The sequence below is a fragment of the Oncorhynchus masou genome, chromosome 31 (assembly GCF_036934945.1).
Source record: "Oncorhynchus masou masou isolate Uvic2021 chromosome 31, UVic_Omas_1.1, whole genome shotgun sequence".
NCBI lineage: Eukaryota > Metazoa > Chordata > Actinopteri > Salmoniformes > Salmonidae > Oncorhynchus > Oncorhynchus masou.
The window spans coordinates 20,355,837-20,380,794 of record NC_088242.1 but is presented as its reverse complement, the minus strand read 5'-3'; the positions used below and the strand labels follow the sequence as shown (position 1 = coordinate 20,380,794).

Sequence of the window (24,958 nt, the reverse complement as noted above, 5' to 3'; positions counted from 1 at the left end):
CAAACACACTGCCCGGGCAACGAAGGAGTGGCTTCGTAAGAAGCATTTCAAGGTCCTGGAGTGGCCCAGCCAGTCTCCAGATCTCAACCCCATAGAAAATCTTTGGAGGGAGTTGAAAGTCCGTGTTGTCCAGCAACAGCACCAAAACATCGCTGCTCTAGAGGAGATCTGCATGGAGGAATGGGCCAAAATACCAGCAACAGTGTGTGAAAACCTTGTGAAGAATTACAGAAAACGTTTGACCTCTGTCATTGCCAACAAAAGGTATATAACAAAGTATTGAGATAAACTTTTATTATTGACCAAATACTTATTTTCCACCATAATTTGCAAATAAATTCATTAAAAATCCTACAATGTGATTTTCTGGATTTTTTTCTTCTCATTTTGTCTGTCACAGTTAAAGTGTACCTATGATGAAAATTACAGGCCTCTCTCATCTTTTTAAGTGGGAGAACTTGCACAATTGGTGGCTGACTAAATACTTTTTTGCCCCACTGTATATATAGCCTACTGTTGGTCATTTGTTGGTTTGTTTTCCATACCCTGCTGTAAATTGCCCCACTGTAAATGTGTATCGCGTTATATAGGCTACAGAACCTTGGAAACCAGGGTGACATTTCATTAAGTTAGCATCATTTGCACTGCCAATACCACGGTAGCTCTCTCAATGGGCATCTTTGGTCAAATTGACTTAACTAGATACCTAAAGACCTGTTGTGTGACTGTACATCTAAAAATGTCACTGAAGAAAACGAGAGCCAAAACAAATAGCAAATGCATCTGCAGAGGAATTCTGCCAAACAGTTTAGCTCTACTGTTTCCTGTAGCATTTGTCAGTAATCCTGTGTGATTTTGCGATGTAGTGAAGGTGTGAGTTACTCTACTGTGACAGACAGTCAGGTGTGGGAGAGAGAGTATTGTGTGGATTGTGCATACACCGGCTCTGTGGTAGACACTCGGTGGATCATGTTGATGCGGCTCTAGCTTAATAAATGACTGTGGGTCTTCCGAGTGTTCACCACAAACTGCCGTCAGGAGATTTGCTCTAAAAACCATTGCTTGACTTGGATTGAAATCGGTTCCGGTGCTCATTTTGGGTGCCGGTACTGTTAATATATAGGTGCAGGAACTCCACAATACTTTTTGAGCTAATTTTCTACAAGAGGAACAGGAGCTCAAGCAGTAGAACATTTTTAGGTGCTGTTACTCAGATTGGGTGAGCTCCTACCTAAGTCAAGCACTGCTGATAACTGCCACTTTTGGCAGTGTCATTTATTCCCCAGCCTGATATGACAAGGCTTTTCTTAGATGTGTCAGCAGGTCTGATCTGAATACTGATGCTAGGCAGAGCTCTACAGTGGAATACACTAACTTTGATTTATTAAGCTAGCCTATGGTGAGTCTTTACACAGTCAATGTGGCAAGGCAAGGTTCTATGGCACCACAATTGAAATGCTTGCAGGTTTGATTCTGGACTGGCTATCGGATTTGGTTGAATTCCTTGTACATTTCACAGTACTCTTCTGGTCCTTGATGTAACATAGACATTCAAAAACTATTGTCTGTCAAATCCTTTCTTTGCAAATTAAGTAAACAGGAAGTAACAGGCGACCATGATACATTGATGCATTGTTGCACATTTTGGGGAATATTCAGAGGTGGAAACTTTCCGTGGGAATTAACGGGAATACATGGAAATTAACTGAAATATATATATATATAGATATCTATATCTATATATCTATCTATCTATCTAGATATAGATATAGATATATTAATATTAATACAATTTAAATTGAGATGTTTTTTTTATATTGGATACATTTACCATATCATATGGAGACAGAAACATGAACCCTTTACCTTATCATAAGTAGACATAATAGAAATCAAAAAACAATTTGACTCTTCAAATGGGATGATTTCACTGAACAACAAAAGAAAGGGAATATTGAATGATTCCCAATGATCCACCGCATCTCCCAAAAACGTTTTCAACATACATCTGTAAAATGATGTCTAGAAACTAAAGCTTTGGTTGTTTTCCTTTCAGGCTTCCATGTCTTCTCCCTGGACCTCCTCAATGTCCACCTCTTGAACATCAGACTCTGAGGACACATCTTCACTGTCACTTTCCAACCTTGTTGAGGATGGCTCGTGGTCAGGCTCAAAAAGCCTCAAATTTGCCCGGTTGGCCACCAATTTTTCAACCCTTGTATTGGTCAGCCTGTTGTGTGCTTTGATGTGTGTATGTTCCCAAACAAGGACCAGTTGCGCTCTGAGTTGGCTGATGTTGTTGGGATTTGGAGGATGATGGAGGCAACAGGGGACAGAGCCTCAGATCCACAAAGTCCCTTCCAGCAGGTGGCTGATGAGATATGTTGGCATGACTGCCATATTGCATCTCCATCCCAAAGCCCTTGCTTGGAAGTGTCCTTCGCCAGACTGCCAAGAACCTTGCCCTCATCCAGGCCAAGGTGGCGAGACACGGTAGTTATGACACCATAGGCCTTGTTGATCTCTGCACCAGACAGGATGCTCTTGCCAGCATACTTGGGGTCCAACATGTACGCTGCGGCGTCTATGGGCTTCAGGTAAAAGTCTTCACACGTTTTGATATATTTCAGAACTGCAGTTCCTCTGCTTGTAGCAACAGTGAAGTGGGCAGGGCTGTACGGATTTCTTCACTTACATCTGCAAGCAGAGTCTGAACAAAATACATAATCCGGGAGGATCCTCTTGATGGGGCTGTCCATATCGGCAGACTGTGATATGGCCATTTCTTGGAGAGACACTTTCCCCTCCAGGAGACTGTCAAACATGATGACAACACCACCCCACCAGGTGTTGCTGGGCAGCTTCAATGTGGTGCTCTTATTCTTCTCACTTTGCTTGGTGAGGTAGATTGCTGCTTTAACTTGATGACCCTTCACATACCTAACCATTTACTAGGCTCTCTTGTAGAGTCTATCCATTGTTTACAGTGCTATGATGTCCTTGAGGAGCAGATTCAATGCAGCCAATTGGTGTGAAGTGAGTGTAGGACTCCTCCACTTTAGACCAAGCAGCCTTCATGTTCACAGCATTGTCTGTCACCAGTGCAAATACCTTCTGTGGTCCAAGGTCATTGATGACTGCCTTTAGCTCATCTGCAATGTAGAGACCGGTGTAACTGTTGTCCCGTGTGTCTGTGCTCTTGTAGAATACTGGTTGAGGGGTGGAGATGATCTAGTTAATTATTCCTTGCCCACGAACATTCGACCACCCATCAGAGATGATTGCAATACAGTCTGCTTTCTCTATGATTTGCTTGACCTTCACTTGAACTCTGTTGAATTCTTCATCCAGCAAATTAGTAGATAAAGCATGTCTGGTTGGAGGGGTGTATGCTGGGTGAAGAACATTCAGAAATCTCTTCCAATACACATTGCCTGTGAGCATCAGGGGTGAGCCAGTTGCATACACAGCTCGAGCAAGACATTCATCAGCATTTCTCTGACTACGTTCCACCATTGTGTCAAAAAATCGTCTGATTTCAGAAGGACCATGAACTGTTGCTTTGTCTGTCACCAGTGCAAATACCTTCTGTGGTCCAAGGTCATTGATGACTGCCTTTAGGTGTCTGATTCATAATTTTCACCCTGAATAGTAGTAGAGGGACTTTTGTCAGAGGTTGCTTGTTGTGAGCGCTGAGGGAACTTTATGCACTTGGCCAGATGATTCTGCATCTTTGTTGCATTCTTCACATATGATTTGGCACAGTATTTTCAAATGTACACAGCCTTAACGTCTACATTAGCTGCAGTGAAATGTCTCCACACATCAGATAGTGCCCGTGGCATTTTCCTGGAAAGATTAGGAAAAAAATCGTAAAAATCCCCAAAAACAATTATATGTACAGATAAATAGTCAAGCAGTTAGATTAAACAACTCCTTTGTAAGATAAATGTTTTAAAATGAAACATGTATCGAAACAGGTGAATTAATACTCACCAGTTAGCAGGCTAAGGAATGCTAAAACCCACATGGTAGCAAAAACTAACTAGCAGAAATTGTTAACAAGTTCAAAATGATTTAAACACACTTTGCTGTAGGCTACTATTTACAAAAAATCATGTCATGAAAAATATATTCACCCCACCCAGTATTGTAATGAAAATTTACCATAAAGCATGTAATCCTTGGCTCAGACAGTGTAGTAGTGTGGGCTCAATAGCATCTCATTAGTGTGCAAGATCTTGAGAATCAGCTGTACATGTGATGGAAGAATGCACTGTGCATGCAGAGCGTTGTAATTCCATTGAATTGGGGATAGTTTAACAAAAATATGCCGCAAGACCTAGAATTGCCTTGTGTGTTTCCCACAAAAAAAGTTTGTGTTATAAGCTTTTTTGATGAATTTAAGCAAAATTCCCCATATTCCCTGGCTTAATGTCCCATTGTTCTTAACTGACTTGCCTAGTGAAATAAAGGTAAAATAAAAATAAAATAAAAAAAATGCAAAATTTCCAGAAGGATTCCGCGAATTTACCAGAAAGTTTCCGACCCTTTGCAACCCTAGTTATGACACACACATAAAATAGCATTTGTGTATAGTTTAAGGCTATGACATACTGTCCTGTATATTATGTAGCCTACGTTTACAGGTTTGTAATCCAATGAATGAATATTGTCTACTGACACTTCTGAATTGGTGAACGTCAGAGTGACCACTGCTTCTAATACTGTTTGGAACAATGGTTATGTTGCGTCTCCAGTGAAGACCAGGCACACTACTGTAGCAGTACTAGAGATCGTCACATGACTCTCTGAGGCTTCTGTTGTAGCTGGTCATTAGGTCGATAGGTTAACTGGCGCTTTGAACTCCTCGGTGTCGAACAAATTTGATTGAACAATTTAGTGGGCCTGTAATGTTTTGAGAACATGCTGTTTTCAGAAGTAGTAAGTAAGTAACCACTCTGGCAAAATCAATACTGCTCTAGTGGTCTTGGAAAATCAACCCCTGCTGTTGAACATTAAACACATAACCTAGTTAAAGGGATACTTCAGGAATTTGGCAATGAAGCCCTTTACTTCTCCAGAGTCAGATGAACTCATGGATATAATGTATATGTCTCTACATGCAGTTTGAAGGAAGTTGCTCACTAGCATTAGTGCAATTGCTAACTAGTGTTAGCACAATGACTGGAGGTCTATGGTAACTGTTAGCATGCTAGACTTCCAGTCATTCTGCTAACCCTAGTTAGCATTGGGCTTACGAATTGAAGTTCCTTTTCGATAAGATGATAGCTTAGATAAATCAGACTTGAGTCTCCAGCTGGAGACTTGAAGAAGAGGCTCACTCAACAGCCTATTCGATGGAAGTTTTGAAAGGTAGCATAGGGTCATTGACAACAGTGTTATTTTTAGGAATGGCGTATCGTATCCTAGAGTTTCAGGTCAGTGATGTGCCCCCACAGCCCACACAAGCCTCTCCCCGGCCACTACAGCCTCCATCCTGTTCTACTGGCTTCTCACCAGAGGCTCCAGCTGCCCACCCACCACCCCCTCCAATACTACCACCGTTTATGAATGAATCCTCAGGCCTTAGCTCAGATCAGATGAGAGATGAAGTAACTGAGTGTCATACTGTTTTACTCAGGTTTTAATTTAGCCCTCTAGTTAAGGTGCTGGGGGGTTTGAACTCTAATAAGGAAGAATGTTTCCTCTGAGTGTGCTTACTAGTCTAGTAATTAGTGGAGTAAAGTCAGCAAGGTATTAGATTAGATAGCATAGGTGAGAAGAGACACTTTGTTTGTCTTTCCTGTTTGTCTGTTTCATCAAATCCGGGGTCAGCTTGATCTTCACCCTGTTAATCCTTGAGAGTCTAAGCCGGGTGAGGGGGGTTGTTTTAAGATGGTCATACCAAGGATCATTTAGCTATTTGATTTTGAATTGTAGGACCCCCTTAAGGTATAAAACATTTATATATTTTTTTTGGGGGGAGGAAACATATTGAATTTGGCCTTACTGCTATTTGCCCATAGAAACGCATCGAATAACAGCTTCCTATATGGATAAATGGATAGACCAAAAAAGGATCAAAAGTAAGTTTGTTCTGAAGTGTCTGTCATATACCTGAGAGATAAGAAAGATCAGAATTTTTTAAAATGTATTTATTACATGTATTTAACCCCTTGTACTTCCATACATCTTTTTAACTGGTACTTGGCTACCTTCAGATTGTGTTCGTGAGAGTCTCATCTTTCATTAGAGGGGTCATAATAGTTTGTAGGCAAAACCGTTCGTTTGCTACAGATGTTTCCTTGAGAATACCTTTTTTTAAATGTTATCATGGTCAGACAAACACGGTAGATTGAGATGCAGCCCAGGCCAAAACCGTTTGTTTGCTACAGATGTTTCCTTGAGAATACCTTTTTTTAAATGTTATCATGGTCGGACAAACACGGTAGATTGAGATGCAGCCCAGGCCAAAACCGTTTGTTTGCTACAGATGTTTCCTTGAGAATACCTTTTTTAAAATGTTATCATGGTCGGACAAACACGGTAGATTGAGATGCAGCCCAGGCCAAAACCGTTTGTTTGCTACAGATGTTTCCTTGAGAATACCTTTTTTAAAATGTTAGCATGGTCGGACAAACACGGTAGATTGAGATGCAGCCCAGGCCAAAACCGTTCGTTTGCTACAGATGTTTCCTTGAGAATACCTTATTTTAAATGTTATCATGGTCGGACAAACACGGTAGATTGAGATGCAGCCCAGGCCAAAACCGTTTGTTTGCTACAGATGTTTCCTTGAGAATACCTTTTTTTAAATGTTATCATGGTCGGACAAACACGGTAGATTGAGATGCAGCCCAGGCCAAAACCGTTTGTTTGCTACAGATGTTTCCTTGAGAATACCTTTTTTTAAATGTTATCATGGTCGGACAAACACAGATTGAGATGCAGCCCAGGCCAAAACCGTTTGTTTGCTACAGATGTTTCCTTGAGAATACCTTTTTTTAAATGTTATCATGGTCGGACAAACACGGTGGATTGAGATGCAGCCCAGGCAAAACAACTGATCAGCTTAAACTGATGGATTTTGATGGGAATTTTTTTATTATACCAATTATATTTCTGCAGGGGCGCGGACATCGACTCTATGGGGTTAATAGCATAATCAATACCTTTTTTGATGCTTGATTGACTTTGTTTTATCTTATTGGCCATTTAGTCTAGAGGGAACATTTAGGTTAGATGTTTGTCACTTTCTTTTATCCTGTTTTGAAAGAACATACGGATATAAAAATACCAATAAAGACAGGAACATTGCAATATAGCTATTTAATAATAAACAGCATAGGAATGTGGTCCAGGGAAGAATAGGAAGTATCAACAGGAGAGTCCAACTGCTGAGGGGAAAACAATGCAACAAGGGAAAAGCAGCTTTGGTGGGATGGAGGGATGTTATTTGGCTTCACAATGACTGCTGTTTGTCATGTCAGATTGTGTAAGAATGAAGGGGGAACGACAAGGAGAGAGAGAGAGAGAGAGAGAGAATAATCCATGTATTATTCCCCCCTGTTACTTCCTTCCAGGCTGAGTCACCACTGGAGAGTGGGAAGGTCTGGAGAGAGAGAACGAGAGAGAGAGGGGAGGGGAGGGAGAGAAGAAACAACCACGAGAGGAAGAGAAGACGCGACACACCACTTGTATGTGAGTGTGTGAGAGAGAGCGAGAGCAACTGAGCGAGCTGCCGGGAGAGCGCGAGTAAGGGAGGGCGAGAAACACCGCCGGCATCGAGGCTGGGAGGCACCATGAGCGATGTCACCATCGTCAAAGAAGGCTGGGTGCAAAAAAGGGGTAAGTAGTACCTCTCCTCTTATGGGCTGTTTTGTAACCGACTGGGATGAGTGAGAGTGAGAGAGAACATGGAGATGTGTGTTTGAGAGAGAGAGAGAAAATGAGTAAACAAATGGATGGATGATTATTCTGTGTGTCTCCCCAGAGACAAGTCTCTTTATTATGGTTGGCTGGCTGCATTACGCCAGGGCATGGCTTCAGTCTGATTGTGTCTGAAGAGAACAGTGTGTGTGGGTGTATGAGAGGAGGGGAAGTGGGAGCACACAGCATGTGCCTGTAGTATGTACATGGTTTTCTGAGTGTCTGTCTGAGCTTAGCTTGCTGTGGTTGCGTGCGTGTGTGTGTTTGGCTGCTGTTGTTAAATGAAAGGGAAGGAGTGCCCCAGTGTTGATGTTGCAAGGCTGTTTTACTCCGATTTGACTTGGTCTCCCCTACTGAGTGTGGAATAGAGGCAAAATAGTATTTGCCTTAAGCTGTTGTCTGCTGCCGGCTTCTGCTTCTACTAGACATGAAACAACCTCCCTTGTCCCTGACTCAATGCTGGTGTCCCTTTCTGGTCCTAGTCCTTCAGGGGTGCTGTGCTGAATCTGACATAAACCCTGAGGAGAGGAGAGAGATTTAATTTAATTCAGTTAATTAATTAATCAGTTAATTTAATAAAGTTTGTGTTAGATTTAGTTTTTAAATATTTCAGCTTTTATTTTCATTGTTTTTTTATTATCTTTTTCCTGTAAAGCACATTGCATTGTATTCCATGTCTGAAATGTGCTGTATAAATAAAGCTTGATTTGATGTTATGCACTTGGCCTGTTGCACAACAGCTCTGACATGTGAGGAGCATGTCATCTCAGGGTCATGGGTCACTGGCCGGTTTCTCTGTTGAGATCTTTTGATGAAGATGGACAAGACATCACCCCTGGTCAACACTGGTCTTGGTGCCTTGCTCACTCTCTGTCTCGGTCTCTGTCTGTTTGATGGCCTTCTATTTCCCCTCAGTCTGTGGCCTGAGTGGGTGCCCTGAGTGGGTGCCCTGAGTGGGTGCCCTGAGTGGGTGCCCTCTCTGACAGATTGTGAGTGTTCAACATTTTTCTCGAACCACCTAAACATTCTCAGTGCTATACTGAATTAGAGACAGCCTTAGTTTGCCTTACATCCTTAGTTTGTGTGTGTGTGTGTCTATCCAAGCATGTGAGCAGCAATGGCACTGGCTGGCTCCAGTCACTCTTGCCACCCCATTTGGTTGAATTATGAGCCCCTAGTCCATGTCTGACACACTTGAGTTGATTTAGAAGACTCCAGGTACACTCCTCCAGCTCCTGCTCTCTCATTGAGCTGCTGCCTAAATAGATTTTTATGGACAAAATACAAGTGGTGAAGTGGATGGTCAGTGGACCTTAATGTCTGATGTGATTTGTGGGGTTTCTAACCCCGAGGGCTTCTGCTACAGACTACAGACTTATTATAATAGGATCTCTAGCTGTCTCGGTCCTCTGTAGCTTAGTTGGTAGAGCATGGCGCTTGCAACGCAAGGATAGTGAGTTCGATTCCCGGGACCACCTGTATGTAAAATGTATACACACATGACTGTAAGTCACTTTGGATAAAAGCGTCTGTTAAATGGCATCTATTCTAGATTTGATGAGCCACAGTCTGTTCTGGGATTTTAGGCCTGCAGCACAGTCACATTGTGTTCTGTCTCTAAAGCTCCCAGAGCTCATGTCTGTCTATCAAAATGGAATGCAGCTTTTTAGGAGGCGTCTGCATGCAATTTTCCAGACCATAGTACAGAACCATTCTTCCAATGCTTTTGTGGTCTTACACAGTGTCAAGGCTTGCAGTTTAAGTGCTATTTGATGGTATTGAAGTATTGATCCACTCAAAGCAGAATTAGCCTAAACCAAGAAATTAGCTTAAGGACAAAGCTTGTTTTTCATCAGACATGATTGAATCAAGGCTTTAAGCTCTGCAAGGGATTCCAGTGAAATGCATTGGGGGGGGGGGGGGGGGGGGGCATCCAGAGGAACGGCATCCAGAGGAACGGGTGGGAGCGAGAGTGCTGTTGAGTTATCTGGGAAATGTCTGAACCTTAGAGCCTTATAATGCTAGCTCTGCAGAGGTCATGTGAGTGTGCAGCCGTTGCATCGGTTTCAATGCAAATCACACGGGTAGGTGAGTGAAAAATAATGCAGTGTATGACACAACACCGTTTGAGCACACTAGTAAGATTAAGCATAATCACACCGTGTGTGTGTGTGTGTGTGAGTCAACTTCTCGGAGCCTCCCAGATGTGCACATGCTTCAGCGCTGTCCATTCCATCCCATATAAAGCCATGTGGGAACCTGGGGGATCCGTTCAAACTTCCCTCCCTCCCTCCCTAGGAGGGGAGGGGCCACGCCTTCCTCCAGCCATGCAGCCTGCAGATGGGGAGACGAGAGGAGCCTCGGCCCTAAGCTGCCTGGGAAACAGAGCACGTTTTGTTGGGCTTGGACTCCGGCCAACATGACCTTGTTCACCCTCTCTTTCTCTGCCCCTCCCTCTCCTCTCTCCATCCTTCGCTCATCTATTTTCCCTCCGCGCTCTGTCCCACTCCATTCTAACCGCCTGCCTTCCTGCTTGTGTTTCCCTTGCTGCAGTAAAGTTATTTTGTCCCTGGCCTGACACAGGCTGTGTCTACTGGGTGAGTTTGTGAAAACAGAGCTGTGATACAAGGGGAAAGGGGGGCGTCTGGCGGTGACATAATTTCCTGTTTACGGACCAGCTGAATGGGTCTCTCTGAGAGGGGGCCAGCTGAAGAGAGGATGATTGACCAGCTCCTCTGTCCTCCTCCCTGCATTACATCCCTCCATCCATCCATGCTCTCACACTCAATTCACTAAGTGCTGATTGAACTCTGAGCCAATGATGTCCTCATCCCCTGGAAGCAGCAGATCGGAGACGAAGGTAGAACAATACACTACTAGGCTCTATTCAGTCCAAATCTGTAAACGGGTTTCCCTGTTCAATCAAAAGCAGCATTCTTCCATGTGTGTATTATTGCAACCCAAAGTGAATTGTTTTCAGCTACTTCCTGAAATCCGGTCACTGGGTTTGATGGAATAAGTCCAACTGCGTCTGGGGCTCACTTATAGACATGTATTAATATAATTTGATGACTTTTGCCGTGTGGATCTCCTAGATATCTCCCTCACAGATCTACATGGATTCTTTCTAGCATATGGTGAAGCACAGAGGGAAATGGATGGCATCTGCACCATTCAGATAAGCATCCCACATGGCCCCCTTGGATTGGTTCTGGATGGCGTGTCTGTGTCATCATCTCTGGTTAAGAGCAGACCTCCCTGTCCCTGTGTGTGTGTGTGCATAATGAGTGCTCTGGGGCTGCTGGGATCACATGGCTGCTCTGCTGCGGTCTCAGTCAGAACAGTGATGGAACACTGTGTACTGCAGGGGTTATGACTGGGGAAAAATGGGAGTGGGGGTGGGAGGGGTGGAAGCTGTGCGGAGGCATGAATGAAGCTCTGTCTCACGCTCTCTCTGACTCTGACCTTGGTGGTACCAGCTCTGCTGACTGTGCTGTACCTTCAGTCACCTCTGGCAGGGAGAACCCATCTGACCCCACACAGAGCAACACTTCAGTGGCCATTGCACCACTCCTCTGGCTCCCCTCTCTCTCCCTCCGCCCAGTCTTCATGGTGGGGTGTGGTGCGGTGGGGGCTGCTAGTGAGAACTCCATGGAAATCTCCTCCATGACTCAGAAGAAAGTGAGACACAGACAGCAGCCAATGTGATGTGACCTGTCTGGTCTGTTTCCATAATTTGCTATCAACTTATCACACTTATGGTACATGTCTAGCTGCTCCTCCCCTCTCCAAGAGCACAAGTAGATAATACAGTGTGGCTTCACTACTATCAGACCTGTCTGCCTCCAGTCTTCTCCTCATGATGGGCCCCAGCGTGCATCTGCCTGCCTGGTAGTGCGTTCCATCTACGCATATTAAGTGGAGGAGTGCAGCCTCCACAGTCACGACTCAGCCTTTCGTGCGTGTCTGTGTGATGCATCAAGGACACACACGCACACAGACAGACTTACTGTATATACAGAAAATTGTCTGTCTGGCTGTCTTTCTAGCTGGCTGGCTGTCTGTCTGGGAGAGGTCTTGCTTGCTGACTGGCTGGGTGGCTTGCTGGCAGTCTTGTACGTGACTAGCTGGCTGGGAGAGATCTTGCTTGCTCACTGTCTTTCTGGCTGGCTGGTTGGCTGTCTGGGTGGCTGTCTGGTAGAGTTCTGACTTGATTGCTGTCTGGAGAGGTCTTACTTGCTAGCTGACTGGGAGAGGTGTTGTTTGCTGGCTTTCTCTGATTAGCTGGGTGACTGGCTGGGAGAGGTCTTGCTTGCTGACTGGCTGGCTGGCTGGCAGTCTTGTCTGACTAGCTGGCTGAGAGAGGTCTTGCTTGCTCACTGTCTTTCTGGCTGGCTGGGAATGGTCTCTCTTGCTGGCTGACTGGGAGAGGTCTTGATGCTGGCTGCCTGTCTGACTAGCTGGCTGACTGGGTGAGGTTTTGCTGGCTGTCTGTTTCACTGGCTGGGAGAGTTCTTGTTTGCTGCTGTCCAGGGAGGGGTGCAGGCCAGAGGAACAGGGTTAGGGTGCTGCTGACTCACGGCCCAATCCAGAACCATGACTGCAGTGTGTGTGTGTGTGTGTGTGTGTGTGTGTGTGTGTGTGTCTGGATGGCCCAGGGCCGGCCTTCTCTAATGATTGTGCTGCATTATTATTAGTCATCAGCCTGCTGACTGATGTGGTCCATGTGTTCTGATCCTCAGATAGTGGATCACATAGTACTAGACTCAGTGCTTTCATGTTGCTCTACCCTCATCCATCCCTCAGTCCAAACTGCACTCTGTGTGTGTAAACGTCTGCTGCGTGTCTTGTCTGTGTGTTGAGCCCAGTCTGAGCAGGAGAGAGGAGGACTAGGGAGGTTGGGGTGTGATGCATTTAGACTCTAAATGCTATTGCCATGTCTGTGTTGAGGGTTGAAGTGCTTGATCTTTACCAAATGTGATGAAAATGCCCAGCATGCGCTTACTCTTACTTTGTACTTGTAACCTGTAGCAGGAAATGTATAGGACAGGATCAATATCAATATGACATGTAATTTAATGTCTGTAGGCTACATGTTTCAAACAGACCACCATAGTCCCTGTGCCCAAGAAAGCAAAGGTAACCTGCCTAAATGATTGCACTCACGTCGGTAGCCATGAAGTGCTTTGAAAGCCTTGTCATGGCTCAGATCAACACCATCATGCGGGAAACCCTAGACCCACTCCGCTTCAGATACCGCCCCAACAGATCCACAGAGGACCCGATCTCAATCGCACTCCACACTGCCCTTTTCCAGCTGGGCATAAGGAACAGCTATGTGAGAATGCTGTTCATTGACTACAGCACAGCGTTCAACACCAGAGTGCCCACAAACACATCACTAAGCTAAGGATCCTGGGACTAAACCTCTCCCTCTGCGACTGGATCCTGGAATTCTTGATGGGCCGCCCCCAAGTGGTAAGGGTAGGCAACAACACAGCTGCCACGCTGATCCTAAACACTGGGGCCCCTCAGGGGTGTGTGCTTAGTCCCCTCCTGTACTCCCTGTTCACCCATGACTGCATGACCAAGCACGACTCCAACACCATTATTAAGTTTGCTGACGACACAACAGTGGTCGGCCTGATCACCGACAACGGCGAGACAGCCTATAGGGAGGAGGTCGGAGAACTGGAAGTGTGGCCACACCAACAACCTCTCCCTCAATGTGAGTAAGACAAAGGATCTGATCGTGGACTACAGGAAAAGGAGGGCTGGACAGGCCCCCATTCACATCGACAGGGCTGTAGTGGACTGGGTTGAGAGTTTCAAGTTCCTTGGTGTCCACATCACCAACAAACTATCATGGTCCAAACACACCAAGCCAGTTGTGAAGAGGGCACGACAACACCTTTTCCCCCTCAGGAGACTAAAAAGATTTGGCATGGGTTACCCAGATCCTCAAAAAGTTGCACCATCGAGAGCATCTTGACTGGTTGCATCACCGCCTGGTATGGCAACTGCTCGGCATCTGACCGTAGGGCACTACAGAGGGTAGTGTGTATGGCCCAGTACATCACTGGGGCCAAGCTTCCTGACATCCAGGACCTATATCCTGGATGTCAGGAAGCTTGGCCCCAGTGATGTACTAGGCGGTGTCAGAGGAATGCCCAAAAAATTGTCAAAGACTCCACAATCACCCAAGTCATAGACTGTTGTCTCTGCTACCGCACGGCAAGCGGTACCGGAGCACCAAGTCTAGGACCAAAAGGCTCCTTAACGCTTCTACCCCCAAGCCATAAGACTGCTGAAAGCCATACATTGCCCCCTCACCCCACCCCTTTGTTTGTACACTGCTGCTACTCGCTGTTTTATATCTATGCATAGTCACTTTACCTCGACTAACCTGTACCCCCGCACATTGACTCGGTACCGGTACTCCTTGTATATAGCCTCGTTATTGTTATGTAATTTTCTTATGTTACTTTAAAAAAAGAAATCACTTTAGGTTATTAAGTAGATATTCTTCTTAACTCTATTTCTTGAACTGCATTGTTGGTTAAGGGCTTGTAAGTAAGCATTTCAAGGTAAGGTCTACACTTGTTGTTGTATTCGGCACGTGACAAATAAAATGAGATGTTTGATTTGATTGATTAAGGCTTACTGAATGAAAAGCTTGCTTAGATAAAGTTGGCTTTATTAGTTGTAACAGTCTAATGATAATGGAAGAGTTATTACTGGCCATACACTAGATAAGTAACAGAGCATTCCTCCCAAAAGGAGCCTCAAAGTTAGTGTTTTCAGAGAAACACTCTCTACTTTTTAATTAGCAAATGGTTGTTTTCATCTAGATAGTCAACATAATTTCCAATTATCTCCTTTCTCTCCTCTTTGAATGTGACTGTAACTCTCACTGAAGACATATTTCACTGTCTGCGGTCAACACATTTATCAAAGTAGTCAGAACAACAACAGGGACGCATCGAGCAGCTAAAATTACTTCATTAGAACATTCCTCTCCCTCATTAAACATTCCTGGAATGTTCTGTCTGCTTGCTATCATCACTGGCACTCAATCATCTTCCGCCTTCCGTCATACCATCCAGAGAGTCTTCTCACTCATTCTCTAGATCCAGTATCCCCCTGCAAGGCTAACATCCACAGCATAGACCAGCTTACATTTCAAGATGGTACATGCTGGTCTATGCTGGTCATGCTGGTGTGACCAACATGGCCTAGCTAGTTATGCTGGCTGACCAGCTGGTGATGCTGGTGACCAGCTCATGCTGGTATGCTTGTGACCAGCTCATGCTGGTACTGGATGCTGTTGATGCTAGTATGCTATTGACCAGTTTATGCTGGTATGCTGTTGACCAAGCTGGTCTACACTGGTCCAACATGGTCTAGCTCAGGGATGTGCAACTTTGATGGGAGTGGGGCCACAAAAAAGTGAACTCATGAGGGGCCGCAGTGGCTCACGTGTCTGAAAACCCGCATCCATACCCACACATGCAGTCAGAACCGGCCCTAGCCTTTTGGGGGCCCTAAGCAAAGTTTTGTTGTCCCCCCCATTTGACCATGATTACTACAAATGGATATGGTCTAGTGGCCAGCTAACATACCAATCTAAAAATGTTTTGCTTTAATGGGCTAATTGAGTGACAGTCAGTGACTGACATAACGTAACTGCTGATGCACAAACAAATTTCGAAATTGTGCCTTGTGTATCCTACTATTCTAACTCTAAACAGTCAGTTGAGAGCAAGACTGAGTTTCCTTTTGTTCCGTGGGCCTACAAAAGGGGGGCTGCCAGTTACCCATCCCAGGTCGAGCTGGTCAAGCTGGTCTGGCAAAACCACACCTATTATCATATTTCCCAGCATGCTCTATTGCAGTTAGATTTTTTAAATTGTTTGTTTCAATATCTTTTTGGTTTGTTGTGTTTTTGCATGTACATTGATTTGATGAATTCATCTTATTCTACACAAAGATAAATAACATTTTGGTGGACTTATTAGTTGGACTTATTGCACACGGTACTGAAATGGTTGTTCCCATTTTGATGGTTTAGGTAGTCTTATTTACTCCTCTTTCTAACCCTGGCAGTCATTCTGAATGCAGATTGTGGGCGAATAAAATACCAACATTTTAATAGGAATAAAACATCACTTTGCAAGCCAGCAGAATGTGACTTGCAGGCCTGTTTTGGCCACTGTATTAGGGAAAAACAAAGCCCTCAAATGAAGGCCTTATGTCATGTACTGTCTTTAAATAATAAAGCACTTTGATGCTGGTCACCAATGTCCAAAACCCATCGAAGTCACCAGCAAAGGCACCAGCAAAAACACAAGGCACCAGCGAAAACCCAGCGAAGGCAGGTGACCAGCATAATCAGCCTATTCTGGTCTATGCTGTTTTTTTCAGCAGGGATGTTCTATAGCAGGGCTGCCCAACCGTCTTCCTGGAGATCTACCGTTCTGTGGGTTTTCAGTCCAACCCTAATTTAACACACCTGATTCTACTAATTAGCTGCTCAACAAGATCTTAACTAGCTGAATCAGATATGCTAAATTAGGGTTGGACTGAAAACCTACAGGAAAGTAGATCTCCAGGAAGAGGGTTGGACAGCCCTGTTCTATAGGGTTCCATTGGTACGTATTACCAGGCCCTTGTTTCCCTGCTCACATGCTGGCTCAAACTTGGTGTTTGGTGTGAAGAGTTGCAGGATCATACAGTTCACTCCTGTAATGATGAGCTCAATGTCAAGAGTCTGATGACTCAAGAGTCAGGAGGAAAGAGAAGGAGTGAGTGGGGAAAGAGACCACTCAGCCATGTCTGTCTGTGCTCTTTCCCCGTCCAGTGCTCAGGTTTCAGGGCAGACAGGACAGGACCTCTGTTCAGGGTCTTATCAGGGACGGACATCTTGGCTAGTGTGACCGTGTCAGCTGCCACCCGCTTTTATGTTGCCATTGAAGGGGGAAAGGAGCAGGGGGTGGTAGATACCTATGGCACTGTTAGGCTGATCCTCGGTCTGGGGGGCAAGGCTTAGAGGCGAGCTGTAGGAATGGAGGCTAGTTTGACTCAAGATGTTATTACTTTTTTGGTTCAACCTCTGAGGAACAGTCTTGGTATTGATTGGCTTTGGTTAAACTCATGGGTGTCGATCTGAGAGAACACGTTTTCCCCCGGAACGGGTCTCTTGCTTGAAACTGCCTTTTACACAAAGCTCAATGACTTCAAATGGAACCATGAGTAAACCTGTAGGAAATGTTTTACTGAATCAGAGAGGGAATGTTTTTTACTGTTCAACAACGTACAACTGTCAACTGTGTTAACATATGCTTAAAATGATTCATAGGCAAACAAGTGATTGCGTTGTTGTTTTTGGGAAAATAACATAGACATGGTTTTAAAAAGTTAGTGGTAATATTAAATTCAGTTCCGAAATTTGTAAGCGTCTTAACTGACCCTGTCCTGTGGCTCAACTTAACTTACCCTGTCCTGCGGCTCAACTTAATAACTTACCCTGTCCTGCGGCTCAACTTAATAACTTACCCTGTCCTGCGGCTCAACTTAATAACTTACCCTGTCCTGCGGCTCAACTTATTAACTTACCCTGTCCTGCGGCTCAACTTAATAACTTACCCTGTCCTGCGGCTCAACTTCATAACTTACCCTGTCCTGCGGCTCAACTTAAAAACTTACGCTGTCCTGCTGCTCAACTTAAAAACTTACCCTGTCCTGCGGCTCAACTTAAAAACTTACGCTGTCCTGCTGCTCAACTTAATAACTTACCCTGTCCTGCGGCTCAACTTAAAAACTTACGCTGTCCTGCGGCTCAACTTCATAACTTACGCTGTCCTGCTGCTCAACTTAAAAACTTACCCTGTCCTGCGGCTCAACTTAAAAACTTACCCTGTCCAGCGGCTCAACTTAAAAACTTACCCTGTCCTGCGGCTCAACTTAAAAACTTACCCTGTCCTGCGGCTCAACTTAATAACTTACCCTGTCCTGCGGCTCAACTTCATAACTTACCCTGTCCTGCGGCTCAACTTAAAAACTTACGCTGTCCTGCTGCTCAACTTAAAAACTTACCCTGTCCTGCGGCTCAACTTAAAAACTTACGCTGTCCTGCTGCTCAACTTAATAACTTACCCTGTCCTGCGGCTCAACTTAAAAACTTACGCTGTCCTGCGGCTCAACTTAAAAACTTACCCTGTCCTGCGGCTCAACTTAAAAACTTACGCTGTCCTGCGGCTCAACTTCATAACTTACGCTGTCCTGCTGCTCAACTTAAAAACTTACCCTGTCCTGCGGCTCAACTTAATAACTTACCCTGTCCTGCGGTTCAACTTATTAACTTACCCTGTCCTGCGGCTCAACTTAATAACTTACCCTGTCCTGCGGCTCAACTTCATAACTTACCCTGTCCTGCGGCTCAACTTAAAAACTTACGCTGTCCTGCTGCTCAACTTAAAAACTTACCCTGTCCTGCGGCTCAACTTAAAAACTTACGCTGTCCTGCGGCTCAACTTCATAACTTACGCTGTCCTGCTGCTCAACTTAAAAACTTACCCTGTCCTGCGGCTCAACTTAAAAACTTACCCTGTCCAGCGGCTCAACTTAATAACTTACCCTGTCCTGCGGCTCAACTTAAAAACTTACCCTGTCCTGCGGCTCAACTTAAAAACTTACCCTGTCCTGCGGCTCAACTTAATAACTTACCCTGTCCTGCGGCTCAACTTCATAACTTACCCTGTCCTGCGGCTCAACTTAAAAACTTACGCTGTCCTGCTGCTCAACTTAAAAACTTACCCTGTCCTGCGGCTCAACTTAAAAACTTACGCTGTCCTGCTGCTCAACTTAATAACTTACCCTGTCCTGCGGCTCAACTTAAAAACTTACGCTGTCCTGCGGCTCAACTTCATAACTTACGCTGTCCTGCTGCTCAACTTAAAAACTTACCCTGTCCTGCGGCTCAACTTAATAACTTACCCTGTCCTGCGGCTCAACTTAATAACTTACCCTGTCCTGCGGCTCAACTTCATAACTTACCCTGTCCTGAGGCTCAACTTAAAAACTTACGCTGTCCTGCTGCTCAACTTAAAAACTTACCCTGTCCTGCGGCTCAACTTAAAAACTTACCCTGTCCTGCGGCTCAACTTCATAACTTACGCTGTCCTGCTGCTCAACTTAAAAATTTACCCTGTCCTGCGGCTCAACTTAAAAACTTACCCTGTCCTGCGGCTCAACTTCATAACTTACGCTGTCCTGCTGCTCAACTTAAAAACTTACCCTGTCCTGCGGCTCAACTTAACTTACCCTGTCCTGCGGCTCAACTTAACTTACCCTGTCCTGCGGCTCAACTTAATAACTTACCCTGTCCTGCGGCTCAACTTAAAAACTTACCCTGTCCTGCGGCTCAACTTAATAACTTACCCTGTCCAGCGGCTCAACTTAACTTACCCTGTCCTGCGGCTCAACTTACCCTGTCCTGCGGCTCAAGTTACCCCATACCCGGGTTGTGCCAAGATACTTTTTTGCAGAAGCTACAGTGCCTTGCGAAAGTATTCGGCCCCCTTGAACTTTGCGACCTTTTGCCACATTTCAGGCTTCAAACATAAAGATATAAAACTGTATTTTTTTGTGAAGAATCAACAACAAGTGGGACACAATCATGAAGTGGAACGACATTTATTGGATATTTCAAACTTTTTTAACAAATCAAAAACTGAAAAATTGGGCGTGCAAAATTATTCAGCCCCCTTAAGTTAATACTTTGTAGCGCCACCTTTTTCTGCGATTACAGCTGTAAGTCGCTTGGGGTATGTCTATCAATTTTGCACATCGAGAGACTGACATTTTTTCCCATTCCTCCTTGCAAAACAGCTCGAGCTCAGTGAGGTTGGATGGAGAGCATTTGTGAACAGCAGTTTTCAGTTCTTTCCACAGATTCTCGATTGGATTCAGGTCTGGACTTTGACTTGGCCATTCTAACACCTGGATATGTTTATTTTTGAACCATTCCATTGTAGATTTTGCTTTATGTTTTGGATCATTGTCTTGTTGGAAGACAAATCTCCGTCCCAGTCTCAGGTCTTTTGCAGACTCCATCAGGTTTTCTTCCAGAATGATCCTGTATTTGGCTCCATCCATCTTCCCATCAATTTTAACCATCTTCCCTGTCCCTGCTGAAGAAAAGCAGGCCCAAACAGTGATGCTGCCACTACCACGTTTGACAGTTGGGATAGTGTGTTCAGAGTGATGAGCTGTGTTGCTTTTACGCCAAACATAACGTTTTGCATTGTTGCCAAAAAGTTCAATTTTGGTTTCATCTGACCAGAGCACCTTCTTCCACATGTTTGGTGTGTCTCCCAGGTGGCTTGTGGCAAACTTTAAACAACACTTTTTATGGATATCTTTAAGAAATGGCTTTCTTCTTGCCCCTCTTCCATAAAGGCCAGATTTGTGCAATATACGACTGATTGTTGTCCTATGGACAGAGTCTCCCACCTCAGCTGTAGCTCTCTGCAGTTCATCCAGAGTGATCATGGGCCTCTTGGCTGCATCTCTGATCAGTCTTCTCCTTGTATGAGCTGAAAGTTTAGAGGGACGGCCAGGTCTTGGTAGATTTGCAGTGGTCTGATACTCCTTCCATTTCAATATTATCGCTTGCACAGTGCTCCTTGTGATGTTTAAAGCTTGGGAAATCTTTTTGTATCCAAATCCGGCTTTAAACTTCTTCACAACAGTATCTCGGACCTGCCTGGTGTGTTCCTTGTTCTTCATGATGCTCTCTGCGCTTTTAACGGACCTCTGAGACTATTACAGTGCAGGTGCATTTATATGGAGACTTGATTACACACAGGTGGATTGTATTTATATCATCATTAGTCATTTAGGTCAACATTGGATCGTTCAGAGATCCTCACTGAACTTCTGGAGAGAATTTGCTGCACTGAAAGTAAAGGGGCTGAATAATTTTGCACGCCCAATTTTTCTGTTTTTGATTTGTTAAATAAGTTTGAAATATCCAATAAACGTCGTTCCACTTCATGATTGTGTCCCACTTGTTGTTGATTCTTCACAAAAAAATACAGTTTTAGATCTTTATGTTTGAAGCCTGAAATGTGGCAAAAGGTAGCAAAGTTCAAGGGGGCCGAATACTTCCGCAAGGCACTGTATGTGTTCAAAACTGCGATGTTTACATGAATTTGTATTATTTCCAGGGATACACAGCATCCTGAAATATATGTAGATCTTTGTCAGAAATAAAATGATATTTCCCTTGATACATTGATGCTGCCACTAGGCACCATGGCAACTATAGAACCATACAGTATAGAAGTACTGACATTTCCCAAAATGAATGTTGGTTCTTAAAGTTCTCAGAACTTTCCCAATGTCAAACCAATTGGAGAACATTCCTAGAATATTGTAATTAAATGTAACCATGTGGGAAACATTCTGTTAAAGTAATGAAATGTTTTTTTGTCAAGTTCTTTAAATGTGGTGAGAGTATTCCAAAGCTATGCAAATATCCTGCACCATTCCCAGAAAGTTGTGGGAAGGTTCCATGCAACATGTAACATTTTACATTGTAGTCATTTAGCAGACACTCTTATCCAGAGCAATGTGCAGTTAGTGCATTCATCTTAAGGTACCTAGGTAAGACAACCATATATCACAGTCATAGTAAGTACAACATAGAAGTGCTTTAAATACTCATAGGACAACAACACTCTCACCAACCTCTAAGAAACATATGGTTCTTAGAACATTTTGTGCTAGCTGGGTTGTAGAGCATTTGGACTCTGCCGGTCTATGCTGCATTGACATACGTATGGTGTCTTCCATAAGCCTATCCCTACCTAGCCAATCAGAGCTGTTGTGTTGTAGACTCACTCGGTGTTGTGAGTGTGTGGGTGTGTAGGACCTCCTTTGTTTTTCATCCGAGGATATAGTGGCCATGCTCATAAATATGTAATCAGCTGTGAGCCATTAGGAACATTGGGATACCATACCAGAAGTCTTCATGGTTGATGCCACACACGCATGCCGTATCTGCTGACCTGAACTATCAGTTTAGGCAACAGATACTGATCTGTCGTGGTGATGACGCGTTTGCCTTCAGCAGTGGAACATCCAAACTATACGCTCACTTTTCATTAAGTGTTCAATGAATCTTTCATGGGAAAGTGTCCCACTCCGGCATTAGTATGGAAGAGTCAGACGTGTGCACGCTGTTCTGTGAGGAGCAGTTGGTTGGGATCTATATACTGAACAAAAATATAAACACAACATGCAACAATTTCAATTATTTTACTGTGTTGAAGTTCATATAAATTAATCAGTCAATTGAAATAAATGCATTAGGCCCAAATCTATGGATTTCATATGACTGGGCAGGGGCACAGCCATAGGTGGGCCTGGGAGGGCATAGGTCCACCCACTGGGGAGCCAGGCCCAGCCAATCAGATTGAGTTTTCCCCCAGAAAAAGGGCTTTATTATAGACAGAAGTACTATCCAGGTGGCTGGTCTCAGACGATCCCGCAGGTTAAGAAGCCGGATGTTGAGGTCCTGGGCTGGCGTGTTTACACGTAGGGCTGTGGCGTTCATGGAGTTTCGTCAGCCAGTGATTGCCAAGCAAATAACTGCCGCTCTCACTGTAATTTACCGTTAATTAACATAAACACATTCAGCATCTCAAGCCACTGACGCAGACCTTTGGAACATCTACATTTTCAAAAGTCTAATAATAATGTAATATAGCCTACACCTTCACAATAAATCCAGAATTTAGACCGGTCTAAAGAAGCATGATATGAAGTAAATGGAGTCTATTTCAGAAGAACAGAATAGCATACTCTTGAGTTGTCCTTAGGTTAGGTCCTCATCTGGCTGTTGGCTACGCTAGTTCATTTACCAGACAAGATTTGCTTGCAATTCCCCTGCATTATTTGATGTCATTTTATGGTATGAAGAATACAATTGAACAAAGCTGAATAAAATAGGATGTTTTCTCCTAACGATTTGAGGGAGTGAGCACACACTGCTATTCTGTGTTGAATGGTTAACAAAGAAACAGGTCCTTCTATACGCTTAATTTAGAGTTATTAATGTAACTTTAGTTGTTCTACAAATTTTGGGCTATATGTTTTGATTTTTTAATACATTCTAATTCTGCATGATACGACTCTAACAATGATTTGAAAAAAGTTGCATGAAAGGCGTGAGCACTGTTTTTTTGTGCAGGCTTTACACACTTCATCAGCCTCTCATTCACAATTTGACAAGCACTTGATAATGCCTCAAACTTTCTGGCGTCATCCCCTTTGTGTGGCCATAATGCCCCTTAAAAAAAATCCATGTCTTTTGCTGCCAGTGGCTGTTGTGCGCTTGGGCTGAATGTAATAATTATAATTCACTTCTCCCTGAGTGCTGTGTGCTCCAAAGCACCTCTCACTCATATGGCTCTCCATCACGTGATCGGGTCTTTCTCACAGGCTACAAGTGGAGACCGACACATTGGGGACGCAACTGCACGCATCCTTATCCAATTCTGAGGTGCATATTGAAGATATTGGAAGAACCGTCCACATTTACTTTTCGTCAGCCAACAAGATGAGTAGGCCTAATGAACAGCAAAAGCACTAGCCAACATTAATCTACTATCCCCATAGTATAAAAGTTGACCTATTGTGTGCAAGAAATAAATATTTCAAACATAATCTGGGACAGTTGTGGAATGCGATAGATCCCAAATTAATACAACCACTAGCATCAAAAACCCTAATTTACGCAATGAGTCTGACGCACCAGATCAGAACGTTAGTTGTGATACAAACCTTATCAAAACATATAGGCCTATGGGCTAGACTACATGAGGTGTGCAACTATGATTTGAAAAAGTCTCAAAAAAGGCATCGTTTCTTTCCTTACGCTGGGCATCATTCAGTGATAATATATAATTCACAAGCGATAGGCTAATATTGTCACCCATCAGACTATTCTTTATTTAATCTTGTCTTTACATGTACTATTTAGTATATGTGCGAAATTTGTTTTGATTTAGAATGGACCATTATCAGGCACCTGTCTCAACAGGTTTATGGGAAAAAATACAGGTCATCTATGCACGTAAATAGCGAATGGAGGATGCTTTTTCCATGATAAATTTTTCAATGCCAGCCAGATAGGCTTTACTCCTGTTGTAAAGAGAAGCAATGTGCTTAATTTTAGGAAAGTTGAGAAATAAATATTGTAGGCCTAGCTCATAGAAAGCTGATGGGATCCTTCTCTTTTTAATAGAGGCCACCATTGTTTTCTCACGCAATTGCCTAGCCTATAGAAATGTTGCCCAACATGAGTTTATGGGCTCTCATGAAGTGTTTCATGACATTTTCGATTACGTTTGCATTGATGTCAGAGTGGTTAGAGGGACAATAGAATGCTGAGTACCAGGCAGTTAGCACATTTGGTAGGCTACTAATGACCAACAGCAGCGTCAGAGCTTGGAGAACCCTAATTGATCACGTGGAACTTGACTGCCTTCATGACTCGTGACCACCGGTGTTTTGTGGTAATATGGTCACTGTAATATCCCTAGTTACATATGGTCTGCGGTTGTGAGGCCGGTTGGACGTATTGCCAAATTCTCTAAAACAACATTGGAGGCGGCTTAAAAAAAGGGCCCGACAGACAGGGCTGCTGTGCTTCTAGCTCTTAGGAAACTTTGCATTATTTAGTTTTTTTTTATGTGTTATTTCTTACATTATTATCCCAGGAAATGTTTCATGTTATTACATACAGCCTGGAAGAACTCTTGGATATCAGAGCGGCGGTAACTCACCAGCATTACTACCAGGAATTCCCAAATCGGATCCTTTGTTCATACCCTCCAGTGTAATGTAACTGATTCCAGAGGCTGTTCCAAAACACCGCCGGTGGAAAAGAGGTACTCGGAGTGGACTTTTAGTCTGACTCCGGTAGGTGGTGTACACACCTCCTATCGATCTGAGCATA

At 44.0% G+C, this 24,958-nt stretch overlaps 1 protein-coding gene across 1 annotated transcript in view; it reads left to right on the top strand.

The window, feature by feature from the left end:
* akt3a (v-akt murine thymoma viral oncogene homolog 3a) overlaps window positions 1-24,958 on the top strand; it is a 133,780-nt gene that overhangs the window by 9,413 nt on the left and 99,409 nt on the right. The window contains exon 2 of the mRNA XM_064950288.1: window positions 7,587-7,851. Within this exon, the coding sequence (XP_064806360.1) occupies window positions 7,806-7,851 (46 nt within the window). The 5' untranslated portion in view covers window positions 7,587-7,805. The remainder of the gene's footprint in view (window positions 1-7,586; window positions 7,852-24,958) is intronic.